The 20,116-nt window shown below is 46.9% G+C and overlaps 1 protein-coding gene across 4 annotated transcripts in view; it reads left to right on the top strand.

The window, feature by feature from the left end:
* The window catches only part of GDPD2 (glycerophosphodiester phosphodiesterase domain containing 2), a 375,381-nt gene that overhangs the window by 349,957 nt on the left and 5,308 nt on the right, over positions 1–20,116 (top strand). For all 4 annotated transcript variants that reach the window (XM_063937109.1, XM_063937108.1, XM_063937106.1 and 1 more), the window contains 2 exons: positions 12,382–12,464; positions 13,584–13,609. In XM_063937109.1, the coding sequence (XP_063793179.1) occupies positions 12,382–12,464; positions 13,584–13,609 (109 nt within the window). The remainder of the gene's footprint in view (positions 1–12,381; positions 12,465–13,583; positions 13,610–20,116) is intronic.

Genomic DNA, 20,116 nt, shown 5'->3' on the forward strand with positions numbered 1-20,116 from the left:
ATATTCCGGTTCTACTGCCTCAACCTCCAGATCTATTGTCTCGGGTCATTGTCATTACAAACACCTGGATTGGCTGTCTTTGATGGCGTGGCTTTTGAGACATCCATCCTAAAAGCAAAAGGATTTTCACAACAGGTAATTTAAACAATGCTTAGGGCAAGGAAACCATTCTCGGCTTGCATTGATTACCGGTTATGGCATGCTTCTGTTCAGTGGTGCACGGCCAGAAATTATGACCCGAGGTCTTTCAAAGTTTCAAGCATTCTAGCATTCCTTCAAGCAGGAATGGATAAAGGTCTAAGTGTGTATTCCTTAAAAGTACAAGTGTCAGCACTAACTGTATGGTTTCAAAAGGAAAATTGGTAACCTATGGGATGTTCGCACTTTTTTTCAAGGAATGCTTCACATTCAGCCTTCTTTTGTTCCCCCTACAGCCCCTTGGGATCTAGAAATAGTGCTTAGGGCACTTCAAGTTGCCCCATTTGACCTGCTGAATAAAGTGGATTTGAAATGGTTGACAACAAAAGTTTTCTTTCTACTGGCAATTGCCTCAGCTAGAAGAGTATTAGATTTAAAGGCGTTATCATGTCGCCCTCCTTTTCTGATATTTCATCCAGATAGAGCAGTTCTCCGAACTAGATCTGGTTATCTTCCTAAGGTGATCTCTAAATTACACTTTAACGAAGAGATTGTTGTTCTGGCTTTTCAGGGACCGGACTTCTCTGCGGGAGATGCATCATTGAACGTAGTCCTTGCGTTAAGGATCTACGTGGATCGTACCAGTGACATCAGAAAGACAGACACTCTCTTCGTTCTCTATGGATTTCACAAGAGAGGATGGCCTGCTGACGAGCAGACACTGACGAGGTGGCTTCTGATGACTATTTTAGAAGCATACTCTCAAGCTGATCTCCCTATTCCAGCTAATGTCTCTGCTCACTCTACTCGTAAGGTAGGTCCTTCATGGGCAGCACAACGTGGTGCTTCAGCTTAAAGATATGTAAGGCAGCCACATTAACACATTCATTAGACATTATGCCTTTGATACCTTTGCCTCTCAGGAGGCTGCATTCGGGCGAAGGATTCTCCTGTCCCATCAGGAGCGTCCGCTCCACTAATATTGCTTTGGGACATCCCAATGTTATCCTGTGGATAATCTGTGGACCCTGCAGGAGAAATAAGTAGTTATGGTAGACTTACCGTCGATGACTCTATTTCTCCGAAGTCCACAGTATCCACAGGGATCCCACCCTGACGCATATGATTTAAGGATTTTTACACTAATTAACCTCTTCCCTCTTGTGTGGAAGTGTGTGTATGTGTTCTTCTCGCCTGACTAGGGCTCTCTTTGATGCTACTGCCTTGAGCTTTGGAAAATAACTGAGTTGCCTGTGCCAGGAGGCGAGGGATATGGGAGACTGGCCCGTTGCATTCTAGGAGGCCGAAAGTTTTGATCGGTTGGTACCATTCCGCTGACGCTACCTTATATTCCAATGTTATCCTGTGGATACTGGGGACTTCGGAGAAATAGAGTTCTCAACGGTAAGTCTACCATAACTACATATTTTTTGGCTACCAATAGGGATCACTTTGCACCTTTACATAAATCTCCTGCATACTCCATGTGCCACTCTTTGTACGTTTAAATATATATATATATTTCCTGCACTAAGTGTCCTTAATTGACAAAACAGCCCCGGTCACTTCCTCACAAGGTAGATATGCAGGTTAGTAGAGTGGGCACTCATAAGCACTACACATCATAAAAAAACAACACTTCAGCCACAGCAGGTGATAGTCTGATGTTTCAGATAAATAAATCTCTAAGGAAAGACAATTATATCTGAAATGTCAGACTATCGCCTGCTGTGGTTGCAGTGTAATTATTTTATGATGGGAAGAGTCCATATGAGTGCTGCATCTACTTAATTACCTACACACATACACACACACACTATATATACAGTGTGTATATGTATGTATATATATATATATATATATATATATATATGAGAGATACAGAGAGATCGTAAGATATGGAAAATGGCACTCCAGGTTGTGACTCACACACTAAAGTGTTTATAGCATTTAAAATATACAGAGACGTTTTGGCCAGCCAAGTGCCCTTTCTCATGCTACCATATGTGTATATACTGTTTATTTTTGTGAGGTATATACAGATGTGTCCTCATGCATCTAGCCTCAATACACCACACAGCGGGAGATGCCTGGCATGAGTGAGCTGACAGGTCCTGTGCAGCTCAGTTGCCGGTCATCTTTTTTTTTTTTTTTTTTGCCAAACGTGTCTTATTTACATCACTATTTGAATAAGACGCACAAGCAGACTCTTCTGTGCATCCTATTCGCATCGTTTTGTGAACAAAATGCATTTCTCTAGCATCCGTAAGAGATATTGGGGACAGATTAGTACGATGGGGTATAGACGGGTCCAAAAGAGCAAGTGCATTTTAAATTTCTTCAACCGAGTGTGCTGGCTACTCCCCTCTATGCCCCCTCCCACAGGCAGTTTAGAAAAAAGTGCCCTCAGGAGAGGATGCGCACTCTGCAAGCTCCAGAGTTTTTTCATCAATTTCTTTTAAACTTTTATTTCTTTTGGTATGCTGTTTGGGTAACAGCATACCTGCGCCGTGGGAGTAAGGACGGGGACGGTCACCGGCTTCGTGAGGTGCAGAGCCGCTTCCCGCTGCAGGACCACCATCCTGAGGTGCTGTTTGTTCAGAGGGGCACTGCGCCTTAGCTGTTGCAGCCGCAGCATGTCGCACACCCCTAACAAAGCCTGAAGGTGATCGTCGGTGGTGAGTACAAACGATGGGCCCCACTAGGGGGGCCCCCTAGTTCATTGTGCGGCAGAGGCATGGGTGAGGCGCACGGTCCCCTCCCGTGGGTGACCTGCTGAAGCCCCTGCGTGCGACTGGCTGGCGTTATTGTACCAAACATTTATGGTGAGGCTACAAATGGTGTAGACATGGCCAGTATAAACAATTATTAGCTCCGGTGCCATTACGGGGGGCGGGGCTACATCAGAGCAAGCTCAGCTGCATTTTGGCACCTTCTTCTGCATAAGCAGCAGCCTCATACAGCTCATCTACATGTTCACAGGACCACTGGTACTAGGTGTAGAGGGAAAGAGCCGCTACTGGTGCACAGTTTACAGACAGTATCACTGTTATATATATATATATATATATATATATATATATAATTCCAGATATGGTCGCACTCTCACCGACACAATAAATCAGCGACTGGGGTGACTCCCGAGAGGTCCAGCATGAAAATCCAGACTCCAACATATAGAAAACTAATATAGAGGGGCACTCACCAGAAATTTGCACTTAAAAAGCATTGAGTTTTAATGCATACTTATCAGAATAATGTCTCAAACAGATAATTCAGTTTTCTTCGACGTTTCGATCCCTCAGGACCATCATCAGGAAATTACAACAAGCACAGCATATACAGCAAGTTACATCCGTTCATATGCACTAGTGCATATGAATGGATGTAACTTGCTGTATATGCTGTGCTTGTTGTAATTTCCTGATGATGGTCCTGAGGGATCGAAACGTCGAAGAAAACTGAATTATCTGTTTGAGACATTATTCTGATAAGTATGCATTAAAACTCAATGCTTTTTAAGTGCAAATTTCTGGTGAGTGCCCCTCTATATTAGTTTTCTATATATATATATATATATATATTATATAAAACGCTGACAGCCTCACTGGGGGTGTACGGCGTTGGGTGCACTGGGGTCCCCTCTTCTGTGTCTCCTCTCACATGCATTAGGGCAGGCTTGTACTGTAATCAGTCTGTGTTGTATGTGTATTGTATCTGTATATCATAATGGTGAAACAGAAGTTATGCAGTGTATGTAATGTCAGATTCTCCCTTATTACATCTGGCTCCATATCATGTGAGCAGTGTAGTCAGTCATCACAAAATGATGATAACAATGTGGGGGAGAGTCAAGAGCCTTCCTGGCTGGGGGCTGTCAAAACTATGATGTCTGATATGTCATCTCAACTCACTGCCAATGCCAATAAAACACAAGAACTGCAACAAGCAGTAGCTAGCCTAGCTGCCAAGGCTGATGTTCCCCATCCCCCCATGTCTACTACAGGTGCACAAAAACGTGGTTTACCTGCAATCCTATCAGATACTGATGATGATGATGATGTACAGGATGATGGGGATCCCATTAGTGGGGATTCCACCCCTACACAGGGTATTGAACCCCTCATATTGGCTATACGGGATGTGTTACAGCTCCCCCTGGAGGACGCTACTAATCAGCAGCCGTTTTTCCTCCTTCAAGACAAACTGTCAGTCACATTTCCTGATTCCAAGGAATTGGATGATTTATTTAAATTAGCCTGGAAAAATCCAGATAAAAAAAATCAGGTGTGCAAAAGGTTTTTGCATACCTTCCCCTTTGCCCCTGAAGGCAGGAAATTCTGGGAAAAATCTCCAGCAGTAGACGTCTCAGTCTCTCGCCTCTCTAAGAAGGCGGTGCTCCCAGCTCCGGGCTCCTTTACAGTAAAGGACCCAGGGGATAGGAAAATTGAGACCACTCTTAAATCTATCTACACTGCTGCAGGTGTAGCTCAAAGACCGCTCATTGCTGGATGATACATGCAATTCATACGTGGGCTACTCAAATTCAGCAGGGTCTTACGGGTGATATGACCTTTAGTTACTACTGTAACTTTCCTGAAACACATTCAGGACACGGCAAGAGTTCTCTGTGACTCCCTTAAATTGATTGACAATATTAATGCTAGGACCACTGATATGGCTGTGTCTGGATGCAGAGCCATATGGTTGCGTCATTGGATTGCAGATGCTGACTCCAAACGTAATGTGAAATCTCTTCCCTTCACAGGGGAATGGCTCTTCGGAGGTGAGTTGGATGCATGGATCTCCAAAGCACTGCTGGGAAATCCACGTTTCTGCCTTCAGGGGCTCTGCCTGCTAGGTGTGCCTACCTGGGACCATCTACTCAGTCCTTTCGGTCCTCCAGATTTTGATCTAGAGCCAGGGGTGCCTCCAACACAGCTAGAGGTTCCAGAGGTCAGCCTAAGAAACCAGTCATTGCCGGTTCTCAAGAACAGAGCACCAGTTCAGCTTCCACAAAGACTTCGGCATGACGGTGCTCACCCACCCCAAGGGGATCTCGTGGTGGGAGCTCGGTTACATCACTACAGCCACATCTGGGACGGATCCTGCCAAGATGCCTGGGTAAGGGACCTTATCACTCAGGGTTACAAGCTAGAATTTGACGGTGCTCCTCCCCAACGATTTTTCAAATCAAGCTTACCAGCTTTGGAAAACATGCGTGTTACGCTACTACTGGTCATCGACAAGTTGGTCCAGTCCCCGGTTATTGTTTCAGTACATCAAGGACAAGGTTACTACTCCAGTCTGTTCGTAGTGCCAAAACCAGACGAGTCTGTAAGACCCATTTTGAATCTGAAGTCTTTGAATCTTTACCTGAAGGTTTTCAAATTCAAGATGGAATCTTTGAGAGCGGTGATCGCAGGTGGGAAACACCAAGAATTCCTAGTGTCCCTGGATATCAAGGACGCTTACCTCCATATCCCAACTTGGCCTCCTCATCAGGCCTATCTGCAGTTCGCCCTATTGAGTGAGCACTACCAGTTTCAGGCATTACCCTTCAGCCTGTCTACAGTTCCGAGGGTATTCACGAAGGTGATGGTGGAAATGATGTTTCAACTCAGAGTCCAGGGGGTCAAAATTGTCCCTTACCTGGACGTTCTGATAAAAGCGAGTTCTAGGGAGCTTTTACTGCTCCATATAGATCACACTATCCAATTTCTGTCTCACCACGGGTGGATTCTCAATTTACAGAAGTCCCATCTGGAGCCGTCTCAACGGCTCCTGTTTCTGGGCATGATACTGCATACTGTAGCTCAGAGTGTGTTCCTCCCAGAGAACACTTCAAGAAATAGTTCACCGACCTGCTCGAGTTTCCATTCATCTTTGCATAAAATTGTTGGGAAAGATGGTGGCCACATATGAGGCAATAAAGTTCAGAAAGGTCCCATGCCAGACCCTTCCTATTGGACATCCTGAACAAGTGGTCCAGTTCCCATCTTCAGATGCACCGGATGATTCAGCCGTCACCACAGGCCAGGATTTCACTCCTGTGGTGGCTACAGTCTTCCAACCTACTGGAGGGTCGACGCTTCGGGATTCAGGATTGGATACTCCTCACGACGGATGCGAGTCTGAGAGGATGGGGAGCTGTCACCCAAGGGGCGCAGTTCCAGGGCAGGTGGTCTGCCCAAGAGGCCCTACTTCCGATCAACATACTGGAACTTCGGGCTATCTACAATGCTCTGATTCAGGGCTCCCCTCCGAGATCAGGCGATCCAAGTTCAGTCGGACAATGCCACGGCAGTGGCGTACATCAATCGACAAGCAGGGACAAAAAGCAAGGCCTGAATGCGAGAAGTGTCCAAATACTTCTCTGGGTGGAAAGAAATGTAAGAGCACTGTCCGCAATTTTCATTCCAGGAGTGGAGAACTGAGAAGCGGACTCCCTGAGTCGCCACGATCTCCACCCGTGGGAGTGGGGATTACACCCTCAGGTGTCGACAGGTGGGGATGCCCACAGATCGACATGATGGCATCTCGCCTCAACAAGAAGCTTCGCTGCTACTGCTCGCGAACCAGAGACCCTCAGGCGAGCGCAGTGGATGCGCTGACATCGCCTTGGCCTTACCAGCTGGTCTACCTATTTCCTCCGATTCCGTTGATCCCAAGGGTGCTCAAGCGGATCAGATATCACGGAGTACAATAAATCTTGATTGCACTGGATTGGCCCCGGAGAGCGTGGTAAGCAGCTCTTCTGGACATGTCCATAGAAGACCCTTGGCCTATGCTACTAAGTAGGGTTCGTCTACCCGGACTTACGGCGGCTTCGTTTGACGGCATGGAAGTTGCGCGGAACATCCTAGCTCACAAAGGGCTTTCCAAAAAGGTCATTGCCACTATAGTGCAAACCAGAAAACCTGTGACGTCAAAACACTATCATCATATCTGGAGAAGATATGTCTCTTGGTGCGCGGAATGCACATATCCATCTGCAGAATTCTACTTGGGAAGATTCCTTCATTTTCTACAGGCTGGAGTGAATAAAGGCTTACATCTCGATCCATTTAAGGTCCAGATTTCAGCTCTTTCTGTCTTCCAGAAGAAGTTGGCTATGACTGCCAGAAGTTCAGACCTTCTTGCAAGGGGTGCTTCACATACAACCTCCGTTTGTGCCACCTACGCGCCTTGGGATTTGGATGTGGTGTTACGTTTTCTAGAGTCCTCCTGGTTTGAACCTCTGATGACGGTAGAAGACAAATACCTCACATGGAAGACTGTGATGTTACTGGCCCTGGCTTCTGCTAGACATGTCTCAGAATTGGGGGCCTTATCGTGTAAAAGTCCATACTCGGGGTCATTCCGACCCGTTCGCACGCAGCTGTTCTTCGCTGCAGTGCGAATGGGTCTGGAATGCGGCATGCGCATTTGCATCGTTGCCGCCGGGCAACGGCGCTGGTTATGAAGAAAACGGTCGCAGCGGCGACCGCAAGAAGATTGACAGAAGGAAGGCGTTCCAGGGCGTCACCTGTCCGTTGGCGGCCTTTTCGGGGAGTGGTAAGGAAAACGCAGGCGTGTCCAGAAGAAGCGGAGGGCGGATGTCTGACGTCAAAGCTGGCCCCATCATCGCTGAGATCGTTGCACAGGGTAAGTATGTCCAGGGCTGGTATTGTTTTACACAACTTTTTTTTAGCAGAGCTGCACAAGCGATCGCAGCCCTGATATGCTAAAATACACTCCCCCATAGGCGGAGATTAGTTGATCGCACCAGCAGCAAAAAGTTGCTTGGTGCGAGCAACTCGGAATGACCCCCTTAGTATTTTACGAGGAGGACAGAGTGGCACTCAGGACTAGGCAGCAGTTCCTGCCGAAGGTGGTCTCCGCGTTTCACTTGAATCAACCTTTTGTGATTCCATCCAGTTCTGGCTCTTCTGCCCCTCCGGAGGCATTGGATGCAGTGCGAGCCTTGAAGATCTATGCCAAGAGGACGGCTCGGATCAGAAAGATGGATTCCTTGTTCGTGCTGTATGATGCGCAGAAAAAGGGTTGCCCTGCTTCAAAGCAGTCCATTACTCGTTGGATTCGGCTTACTATCCAACAGGCCTATGTGTCGGCAGCCTTGCCGGTTCCTAAGACTCGAAAGGCTCACTCTACTAGATCGGTGGGCTCCTCCTGGGTGGCTGACCGGGGAGTCTCGGCCTTGCAACTATGCCGAGCTGCTACTTGGTCGGGGAAGAACACCTTTGTGAAGTTCTACAAGTTTGATACCCTGGCCAAAGAGGATACCCAATTTGGGCAAGCGGGGCTGCAGATGTCTCCGCATGTTCCTGCCCGTTCTGGAAGCTTTGGGACATCCCCATCGTACTAATCTGTCCCCAATATCCCTTATGGATGCTAGAGAAAATAGGATTTTAATACCTACCAGTAAATCCTTTTAGTCCATAAAGGATATTGTGCGCCCGCACCATGTGCGGTGACTTTCTGCAGGTTCTCTGTTATGTGTTACCTGTTCAGCTGTTGCCAGCCGTTGCTGGCCCGGTTATGTTATGGTGTGCTGGTGTGTAAATCTCACCACACTTATTGTTGTTATGTTCCTTCTCTTAAGTATGTCATTTCTCCTTCGGGCATTGTTTACCTATACTGCCTGTGGGAGGGGGCATAGAGGGGAGGAGCCAGCACACCCAGTTGAAGAAATGTAAAGTGCACTGGCTCCTTTGGACCCGTCTATACCCCATCGTACTAATCTGTCCCCAATATCCCTTATGGACTACAAGTAAAGGATTTACCGGTAGGTATTAAAATCCTACTTTTAATGGAAGATTCACACATAAAGATGCTGGGCACTAAAGATAGCATGGCGTGACTGGAAGGGTTGTTTAACGTGCGGGGAGTCTAGGTGTAAGTGGACACATCTGTATATATTTAGGTAATTCATTATACACATACAGTATATCATATTTAACTGGTTTGGTACCTTTGTCACACCTGTGGCTCCTTTATACCAGTGACTTTTTATCTGCCTTATAATTTATGGGTAGGATGTGTGGGATGACGGACGAACTCTAACTTTTTTAAATGGGCAGTCATTTACAAGGCATGGTTTTTCCCTTTAAAAAACATCCAAGTTCGGCCGGCATCAGCACATCGGGCAAACTCGGACTCCATTACATCCTGCCATATATTTCAAGTAGACCACTGTCCCCATTCTTTGGAAGATTAGTATATATGTTTATGATTGTGTTTTTTGTTTTTTTTAATTAGCTGTGTTTTCTGTATAATTTTTTTGTTATTAATACTGTAGTGATCATTATATGAATTACTCAACAACTGACAAAGTTGCAACCATTGGCAGCATTTCAGCAGTACAGTTGTCTGTGCCCGTGGTAACTGACCAATCATTTTTTTTCTTGAACCCTTGTAGCTGCATTCCAGATTGGAGCCCAGTTGGCTGTTGGTATTTGAGTGTTAGCTGAGTGTTAAAGTATTGTAGTCATGTGATGTCACACAAGTGAAAATACATGTGACATCCACAATGTCACATGCAGATTCTGTTTTGTGCCTGTAAAGTGGGCTGGCATGATCCCTATACTGTTGATGAATGGGGCAGATGTCAGGTTTGTTACACAAAGTTTGTGCTTTAATTACAGCACAGTCAGACTGGGGGATTTACCTACTAGAAGTTCCTCCGCCTGCCTTCCAGAGTGGAACGCAAGCACTGCACTTGGCACCAGTGTGCTCTAATTGTCCCTGGTGTATAAGCAGCCACAGGGAAAGGGTAAGTTATGCTGGCTATTGGGATCCTTTGTGTCTGGCACACAGGACACCCTGCCTACTCTTCAGGTGGAGGCAACTGAGGTGGCTAACCTGTTTAGAAGATTGAAGCCTAGGAAGGCACCTGACCCAGATGGTGTGTCTCCATCCACCCTAAAAATATGCGCCGAACAGCTAGCCCCGGTCTTCACAGCCATTTTCAACCGGTCGCTTGGAAGTTGTGAGGTCCCAGCTTGCCTTAAACGCTCGCTCGTTATTCCAGTACCGAAGAAATCTTCCGCTCACGGCAACCTGAACAATTACAGGCCGGTTGCACTAACTTTGGTGGTGATGACTGAACGACTGATACTGAATCATCTGAAGTCCACGGCTGGTACCGTCCTCAACCCTCTGCAGTTCGCCTACAGGGCAAACAGATCAGCAGAGGATGCTGTGAATCTGGGTCTGCACTTCATTATGCAGCATCTGGATTCGCCAGGTGTCTATGCGAGGGTTCTGTTTGTGGACTTCAGCTCTGCATTCAGTACTATTATTCCAGGCATTCTACGTCCTAAACTGCGCAGCTCAGGGGTATCAGAATCGCTATGCTCCTGGATGGTGAATTTTTTAACGAACAGTGAGCAACGGGTCAAGATGGGGAATTTCACCTCTGGCGTCAGGACAACAAGCACAGGCGCTCCGCAGGGATGCGTTCTTTCCCCCTTCCTATTCTCACTATACACCAACGACTGCATTTCTGAAGACAAATCTGTGAAATTCCTCAGATTTGCGGACGATACCATGCTTATTGGACTCATCAGGGATAGCGAGGAGTCGGCTTACAGGAGGGAGGCTATGCGGCTGGACACCTGGTGCAAGGCTAATAATCTCGAGTTAAACACACTAAAAATGGTTGAAATGATTATCGACTTCAGGAAACACCCCCCACCACTCCCCCCACTCACAATTGCAGACAACGTAGTAACTGTGGTGGAAACCTTCCGATTCCTGGGTTCCTCAATCCCCAATGACCTTAAGTGGAAGACTAATATCGAGGGTATTCTGGGGAAAGCCCAGCAGAGACTGTACTTTCTACGTCAGCTTAGGAAGTTCAAATTGCCGCAAGAACTTCTAATCCTCTTCTACTCGGCAATCATTCAATCCGTCCTCTGCTCCTCAATAATAGTGTGGTTTGGCTCTGCCTCAATCCACAACAAAAATAGACTACAGCAGGTTGTAAGGTTTGCTAAAAAAATCATAGGAACAAATCTTCCGGCAGTCGAGGATATCTATCGGGCAAGGGTAATGAAGAGGGCGGGGAGGATTATTGATGACCATTCTCATCCCGCTCATGATATGTTCCGTCTGCTACCATCTGGTAGATGGTACTGCTCGCAACTAGCGCGAACTGCTAGACACAGGAACAGCTTCTTTACCCAAGCAATCAAACTGTTCAACTTGACACTCGCCTAGTATTACTATCATATTCAAATCCCTACTTGTGTATTCTAGTTATGTCACACGTTCTTCTTCCTCTTTTTTTCTTCTTTGTTCATCATATGTTGTTGGGAGCTGTAGCTATCGGAAACCAATTCCTTGTGTATTGTGTATTTTTGTACTGATATACTTGACAATAAACTGATTCTGATTCTGCTGGTAAACTATTTTGAAAAAGGTCATAACATATTCGAAACATTGGTGCTGATCCCTCTAAGGGGGATATCCAATTAGCCCCAATAATTTACCGGGGCTAATTGTCCTGCCGGGGGTATTCCTATTAGCCCTGATAAGCCAACATGAGCGGTGGCTTATCGGGGCTTACCTGAAGCTGTGCTGGCTGCTGACAATGCCCAGTGCAGCGCTGCTCCACCAGCTCCCCCGGTTACATGGCCGCTCCCCCGTCATGTGACCGTTGCTGGGGGTGGAGGAGAGGGGGTGATGCGGTCATGGCGCTGCCCTGGCTCCCCCGTCGGGGGTCACCGCGCTGAGGGCAGTTTCCGGGTGCCTGCAGTCCCAGCCTGCTGCTGCTGAGGGCATTGGACGCTGTAGGTTGTCCCGGACATCGGGGATTTTGTTTCACCTTCCAGAGGCAGGCGAAACGAAATCCCCAGAAACAGCCCCATTTCCGTGCGAAAACGGGTCTGTTTCTACCGAAAACCCACGGGTTTCACTGAGCCTGTGTGGTTTCAGGAGAAAGGGCATTTTTTTTTTTACAGGTGATCAATCTGGATAGCCTCTAAAAAATATTTGGTGAAAAATCATGAAAAACATACGTTTTCCGCACCTGATGTTTTACCGGGCCTAATAGGATATCCCCCTAAGTACTGTTTGTTAGAAAAATTGTTTGTTTTTATCATAATTCTGGTGAGTATCCCTTCTTCTCTGTATGTATACAGTATGTATAAATATATATATGTATAGATGTGCCAGAAACCGTGTTCAAATGCTGGCTTTTATCTCCAGTAACTTACATTAGTTCTCTCATTCTTACAGGATCCTTACAACTACTTGGTTATCTGGATTGTAGCAGATGTCATTGCTCTTATCCACATAATTTGGGCATTTGTCTTGCAGAGGTAACTGGGGGGAAAGGTAGCAGAAAGCATCACGGGTTGTTGTTTTTTTGTCTAATTAAAATATTTGTTAGTGGGGAATATATTGAAGAAGTTGAACGCACCCTAATAAAGTACATTTTATTAGTAATTGCTAACGAGATGAATTACATAGTTTTGTGTAGACAAAACAGCATTAAATGTGGTTTTGATTAAGGCTCCTTTATATAGCCATGAATATTATGTATTTTTATTAGAGATGGGCGGTTCAGTTTTCCTGAAATACGAACACACCCGAACTTAGCGGTTCTGAGTGAGATCGAGTCCCACTTCAAAATCACTTTGGGGTTTCCGAGAGGAACAAAGTCCCAACTTGGGACTGTTGTTAGTTTGGAACTTGGATGTAAAAACATTAAACATTGTATAACCGTGCTCATCGATTTTTATCAATTTATCCCCTTCAGTGGTAAGCCCGGAAATCTTCCTGGGTAGCCAGCACTGACAGCGCTGGCAACCCTGGAAGATTTCCGGGCATACTACTGACTGATTCCCCGGAAACAGCCTGGGAATCAGCATACTCCATGCTGGAGTTTAGCCCGCCCCCCAGACTCCTATTGGCCGGGGGGGCTTATCTATAAAATGGCTTCTGCTGATTCCGGCGGCCGGGACTCAGCGCTGGGGTTGGCGATCCCTACTATTAACCTGCTGCCGTTCGCCAGGCAATTACCTTGCCCTGCCCCATTGCTTGCCTCCCCTGCACCTTCTCCCCCCCCCCCCCCCCCCACCCGGAACAATACACTTGAGTGTTGACGTTGACTATTTGAAACCAAAACACGGGGGTCCACACACATCTCAAATCTCTAATTTTTATAACTTACAAGTTACACAACCACGGAGAGGCATGAATGGACTTCATTTCAATGAACTAACTTCATTTAAAAGTTGGTCTCATTTTTCAAAATCATTTTCTGAAAACTGAATTTCTGATTATCTTCTGTGCTTGTGCTATAATTTTATTGTAGCTTGTTTTATAATTTTAGCAAAGCCTGGCTTCATGCCCACTCAGCTCTTTATATAGATTTAGACTCAAAGATAGTGTTGCAGGGTTCTGCTATAAACTTGTGCTTTTTATTTTTGTTTCAGGAAGTGTTTAAGAAGAAAAGAAGAAGGTATTATATTTATGATGGCATGCTTATATCTGGATTAAAATAGACTATTTATGTAAACCAAGTAGAGAAAATGTTTCTTTTTGTTCAAAATACGTATCTCATAAAGGGGAAATTATCAAACCTTGAAGAGAGATAAATTGGAGAAGTTGCCAAAGCCAGAGCCGGCCTTAGGCATAGGCAATCTAGGCAATTGCCTAGGGCATTTGGTATGCTTAGGGGCACCAGCAGCTTCTGCTGATTAAAATGATACGCGGCATGCCTATATTCTGTGTGTGACTGCGGCTGAATCTGCATACAAAATGCTACATTGCAGTGTATTCCTGGAAATCACTGTAATGTAGTATTTCGTATGCAGATGCAGCCGCACACAGAATATAGGTATGCTGCATATCATTTTAATCAGCAGAAGCTGCTTGTGTATACTAGCCACATAGTAATGCAAATAAGATGCATTTTCATAAACAAAAGGCGCCTGAAGTTAGCAGAGCTGCAAGCTGACTCATGCCAGGCATCTCCTGCAGAACTAGCGGCGGTGCTAGGGGGCACCAGCCAAAATCTTGCCTAGGGCATGTTATTGGTTAGGGCCGGCTCTGGCCAAAGCAACCAATCATCTTCTGTCATTTATCTAGCACAGTCTCTGAAATGACAGAAGATGATTGATTGCTTCGGCCAAATACTCAAAATCTCTCTCAAAGGGCAGGATGTACTAACACTAAAATGCATTCAAACACTCAAAAACACCGCTATGTATAATATAAGGGGCTGCATAGCACATACCGCCATAAGCTTGATACATGTCCCCTAAAATTGCCAAAGTGAAAAATGGTGATTAACCACTTAGCTGATGATTTCTCTTACGTCCTAGAGGATGCTGATGTCCATTTTAGTACCATGGGGTATAGACGGGTCTACTAGGAGCCATGGGTACTTTAAGAGATTAATAGTGTGGGCTGGCTCCTCCCTCTATGCCCCTTCTACCAGATTCAGTTTAGAAAATGTGCCCGATGGAGCCGGTCACAGCTAGGGAAGCTCCTAGGAGTTTTCTTATTTTAGTTTTATTTAGAGTAATTAGGTTACAGGAAGGCTGCTGGCCACAGCCTTCCTGCTTCGTGGGACTTGGGAGGTGGAGTAGGAACCAACTCTTGATTGATTAATGGTTCTCTATGTCCGCTGACAGGACATTGAGCTCCTGAGGGTGCTGATCGCAAGCCCCTGAGACGACTGCAGCGCGGCCGCCACCCCTAACAGAGCCAGAAGAAAGAAGAGTGGTGAGTACAGCGGGTATGGCGGCACAAGGGTGGGAGCACAGCTCTGACAGGCTGCGCTCCATAAGGGCTCAGCAACACACAGTGCTTTGAGGCCAGCGCGATCACCTTAAACTGGTACAAGCAGCTAACAGGGGCTAATCCCGCTGTTGGCATACAAAACCTCAGGCCAGTATAATCAAATTGTGCGGGAGCCGCGCGCAATTACAGGGGGCGGGGCTTCTCTTCAGAGCAGATCCAGCACTCACCAGCACCATTTTCTCCCTGCAGAACATAGGAACAAAACGCTGACAGGGAGCGCTGACCATCCTCTGCAGTACCAGGGTGTTATAGACAGGGAGGGGGGGAGTATGTTGTTAGTACTGATTAACCTATTAAGGTTGGTTAGTCAGCGCGGGGCTTTTATCATAACTGCCCACAGGAGCGCTGTGTGGCTGGCTCCTTATACTCTGTGCATCTCTGCAGGTACTCTGGGGGAAATTGTGTCTGACATTTTCCTGTGTGGGTGTGTATGTGTATATCCACGTTACCATGTCTAAGGACTCTGTGTTCTGTACTGCAGAGTGTGTATCTTCTCCTGAAGAGTTTATTCCATGTACTCAAAACTGCAATGTACTTTCCCAGCCTTCTGAATCTGAACCTCCATGGGTGGATTCTTTACGGGGTATGATATCCCAGATTTCAACTAGGATGTCACAGACTGAGAAAGAAACACAGTTTTTGAGAAAATCTGTGGAAGATTTGGCATACTCAGCCCCCACTGCTTCGTCTAAGAACCCCCTAATGTACCCACAAAAATGTGCACACTTGCCCAGATAATGCAAACTGGCACCGATACTGACTCTAATACAGGGAACGGTGAAGGGGGTATGCCCGGGGGGGGGGGGGGGGGTGCTTTGCTTGCTAAGGGAGTGCAACTAATGATTGAAGCCATTAGGGACATTTTACACATAACTGAGAAGGTACCTCAGCAGGTAGAGGAATCTTATTTTACAGAAAGTAAGAAATCCTCGCTTACCTTCCCGACTTCCAAGGAGTTAAAATCTTTGTTTGAAAAATCCTGGGAAAACCCCTTTTCCTGAAGTGGATAGAAAACAGTGGGAAAACCCCCCTATAGTTGACGCTTCTGTATCTAGCATGTCAAAAAAAGGTGGTTTTACCTGTTCCTGGTTCAACCGCTTTAAAAAAGCTGGCTGACCGCAAGATTGAGACTACACTCAAATCATTATACACAGCTACTGGCGTAGCTTTACGGCCCACTATTGCTTGTGCATGGATTTCTAAAGCCATAGTAAAGTGGTCAGACACATTGCTAGAGGACTTAGATACTATGGATAAGAGTGACATTGACTTGTTTTTGCGTCACACACAGGATTCTGCAGGGTTCGTGGTGGAGGCCATGAAGGACCTTGGCATGCTGAATGCAGGGGCTACTTCCATGGAAGTCTCGGCACGCAGAAGACTCTGGCTACATCAATGGACTGCGGATGCAGAATCCAAGAAAAGCGTTGAGAACCTACCCTTCACAGGTCAGGCTTTGTTTGGGGAAGTATTGGATGCGTGAATCTCCACTGCAACTGCGGGTAAGTCAATCTTTCTTCCCTCAGCGGCACCCCCGGCTAGGAAATCTTATCCTTCGCCTACACTGCAGTACTTTTGGACCGCAAAATTTAAAAAATCCAAACTCCCTTCCACTTTCTTTAGAGGAGGTCGGAGAAAGTCCAGAAAACCTGCACCACCAGGTTCCCAGGAACAGAAACCAGGGCCAGTATTTACTAAAAATCCGAGTTTGGCCGATTTGGGTTTTTTTTTTCTAAGTCCCAATCCGGGAATTCACTAAGCACCAATCTCGGCAGTGTCTGGTCTATTCGTAATGGTTTGAATGACAGCCTTCCGAAATACGAATGAATAGACCATCGGTCAAACGCGGCTGTTATTTCATAGAATACGGCCATTCACTATTCATTCGTATTTGGGTGTTAGTTTCTGAGTGCTCAAGTGCGGGTCTGTTTTTTTTTCAAATCGTTAAAAAAAGCAGCAAAAAAATAGACCTGCTTTTTCCAGTCGAGTTTGGATAACCATGCACGGATCAGTGAGATCTGTGCATGGTTATCTATGGGAAAGGGTCTGTTTAGTGTAAAATCAGGAAAAAAAATTGCGTGGGGTCCCCCCTCCTAAGCATAACCAGCCTCGGGCTCTTTGAGCCGGTCCTGGTTGAAAAAATATGGGGGGGGGGGAATGACAGGGGTTCCCCCATATTTAATCAACCAGCACCGGGCTCTGCGCCTGGTCCTGGTTCCAAAAATACGGGGGACAAAAAGCGTAGGGGTCCCCCGTATTTCTGAAACCAGCACCGGGCTCCACTAGCTGGGGAGATAATGCCACAGCCGGGGGACACTTTGATATCGGTCCCTGCGGCCGTGCCATTAAAACCCCAACTAGTCACCCCTGGCCGGGGTACCCTGGAGGAGTGGGGAACCCTTCAATCAAGGGGTCCCCCCCCTCCAGCCACCCAAGGGCCAGGGGTGAAGCCCGAGGCTGTCCCCCCCCCCATCCAAGGGCGGCGGATGGGGGCTGATAGCCAAGTGTGAAAGTGTGAATATTGTTTTTAGTAGCAGTACTACAAGTCCCAGCAAGCCTCCCCCGCAAGCTGGTACTTGGAGAACCACAAGTACCAGCATGCGGTGGTAAACCGGGCCCGCTGGTACCTGTAGTACTACTACTAAAAAAATACCCCAATAAAACAGGACACACACACCGTGACAGTACAACTTTATTACATACATGCACACCAACATACACACATACTTACCTATGTTCCCACGAGGCTCGGTCCTCTTCTCCATGTAGAATCCTTGGGGTACCTGTGAAAAAAATTATACTCACATAATCCAGTGAAGAATCCGGCCTTTGAATAATCCACGTACTTGGCAAAAAAATAAAACGCAAACCCGACCACGCACTGAAAGAAGTCCCATGTTTACACATGGGACCCCTTTCCCCGACTGCCAGGACCCCCCCTGACTCCTGTCAAAGAGGGTCTCTTCAGCCAATCAGGGAGCGGCATGTCGTGGCACCCTCCTGATTGGCTGTGTGCTCCTGTAGTGTCTGTCAGGCAGCACACGGCAGTGATACAATGTAGCGCCTATGCGCTCCATTGTAGCTAATGGTGGGAACTTTGCGGTCAGCGGTGAGGTTACTTTCGGTCAGCCGCTGACCGCAAAGTTCCCACCATTGGCTACAATGGAGCGCATAGGCGCTACATTGTATCACTGCCGTGTGCTGCCTGACAGACACTACAGGAGCACACAGCCAATCAGGAGGGTGCCACGACGTGCCGCTCCCTGATTGGCTGAAGGGACCCTCTTTGACAGGAGTCAGGGGGGGTCCTGGCAGTCGGGGAAAGGGGTCCCATGTGTAAACATGGGACCCCTTTCAGTGCGTGGTCGGGTTTGCTTTTTATTTTTTTGCCAAGTACGTGGATTATTCAAAGGCCGGATTCTTCACTGGATTATGTGAGTATAATTTTTTTCACAGGTACCCCAAGGATTCTACATGGAGAAGAGGACCGAGCCTCGTGGGAACATAGGTAAGTATGTGTGTATGTTGGTGTGCATGTATGTAATAAAGTTGTACTGTCACGGTGTGTGTGTCCTGTTTTTATTGTGGTATTTTTTTAGTAGTAGTACTACAGGTACCAGCGGGCCCGGTTTACCACCGCATGCTGGTACTTGTGGTTCTCCAAGTACCAGCTTGCGGGGGAGGCTTGCTGGGACTTGTAGTACTGCTACTAAAAACAATATTCACACTTTCACACTTGGCTATCAGCCCCCCATCCGCCGCCCTTGGATGGGGGGGACAGCATCGGGCTTCACCCCTGGCCCTTGGGTGGCTGGAGGGGGGGACCCCTTGATTTAAGGGGTCCCCACTCCTCCAGGGTACCCCGGCCAGGGGTGACTAGTTGGGGTTTTAATGGCACGGCCGCAGGGACCGATATCAAAGTGTCCCCCGGCTGTGGCATTATCTCCCCAGCTAGTGGAGCCCGGTGCTGGTTTCAGAAATACGGGGGACCCCTACGCTTTTTGTCCCCCGTATTTTTGGAACCAGGACCAGGCGCAGAGCCCGGTGCTGGTTGATTAAGTATGGGGGAACCCCTGTCATTTTTTTCCCCCATATTTTTTCAACCAGGACCGGCTCAAAGAGCCCGAGGCTGGTTATGCTTAGGAGGGGGGACCCCACGCAATTTTTTCCTGAATTTAAAAAACTTTAATGAACTTTTTAAGGTACACAATGAAGCCCTGCACGGATCTCACAGATCCGGACGGGTTTCCTTCTGTTTTTTCAGGCAGTGTTTTACTCATCACTCCCGTAAAACACTGCCTGATATTACGAATCACATCGACATCGGAAAAAACGATTGTGCAAAACTCGGCAGCTTAGTGAATGACCGTATCAGGATTCAAAAAGTTGCAGTAAAATGCACCCGATACCATTCTAGTTCAAACACCCTTCAAAACGGTCAAAACACGAATACTAGTAAATAAACCCCCAGGTTTAGTTTTCTCAAAATCTTCAGCATGACGGTGGACCTCCCAGCCTGGAGGTCGGACAGGTGGGAGCAAGGCTAAAAGCTTTCAGTCACGTTTGGGCGTCTTCATGCCTAGACCCCTCGGTAAAGGATATTGTTGCCCAGGGATACAGACTGGAGTTTCAAGAACTCCCACCTCACATATTCTTCAAATCAGGCTTACCAGCTTCGCTGACAGAAAGTGCTATCCTACAGGAAGCCATTCAAAAATTGGTTCAAACAGATGTCATTGTTCCAGTTCCACCTCACCTACAACACAAGGGTTATTACTCAAACCTGTTTGTGGTACCGAAACCGTATGGTTCGGTAAGGCCGATTTTAAACCTAAAGTCATTGAACCCCTACTTGAGGGAATTTAAATTCAAGATGGGGCCTCTGAGAGCGGTGAACTCAGGTCTGGAGGAGGGGGAATTCCAAGTTTCCCTGGATATCAAGGATGCCTACCTTCACATTCCAATCTGGCCGCCTAATCCAGGCTTATCTCAGATTTGTGTGTTGGACTGTCATTATCAGTTCCAGGCACTGCCATTTGGCCTCTCCACAGCACCAAGAGTGTTCACCAAGGTCATGGCAGAGATGATGTTACTCCTCTGCAGACAGGGAGTGAACATAATTCCATATCTGGATGATCTGCTGATAAAAGCATCTTCCAAG

The sequence above is a fragment of the Pseudophryne corroboree genome, chromosome 8 (genome assembly GCF_028390025.1).
Source record: "Pseudophryne corroboree isolate aPseCor3 chromosome 8, aPseCor3.hap2, whole genome shotgun sequence".
Classification (NCBI taxonomy): Eukaryota; Metazoa; Chordata; class Amphibia; order Anura; family Myobatrachidae; genus Pseudophryne; species Pseudophryne corroboree.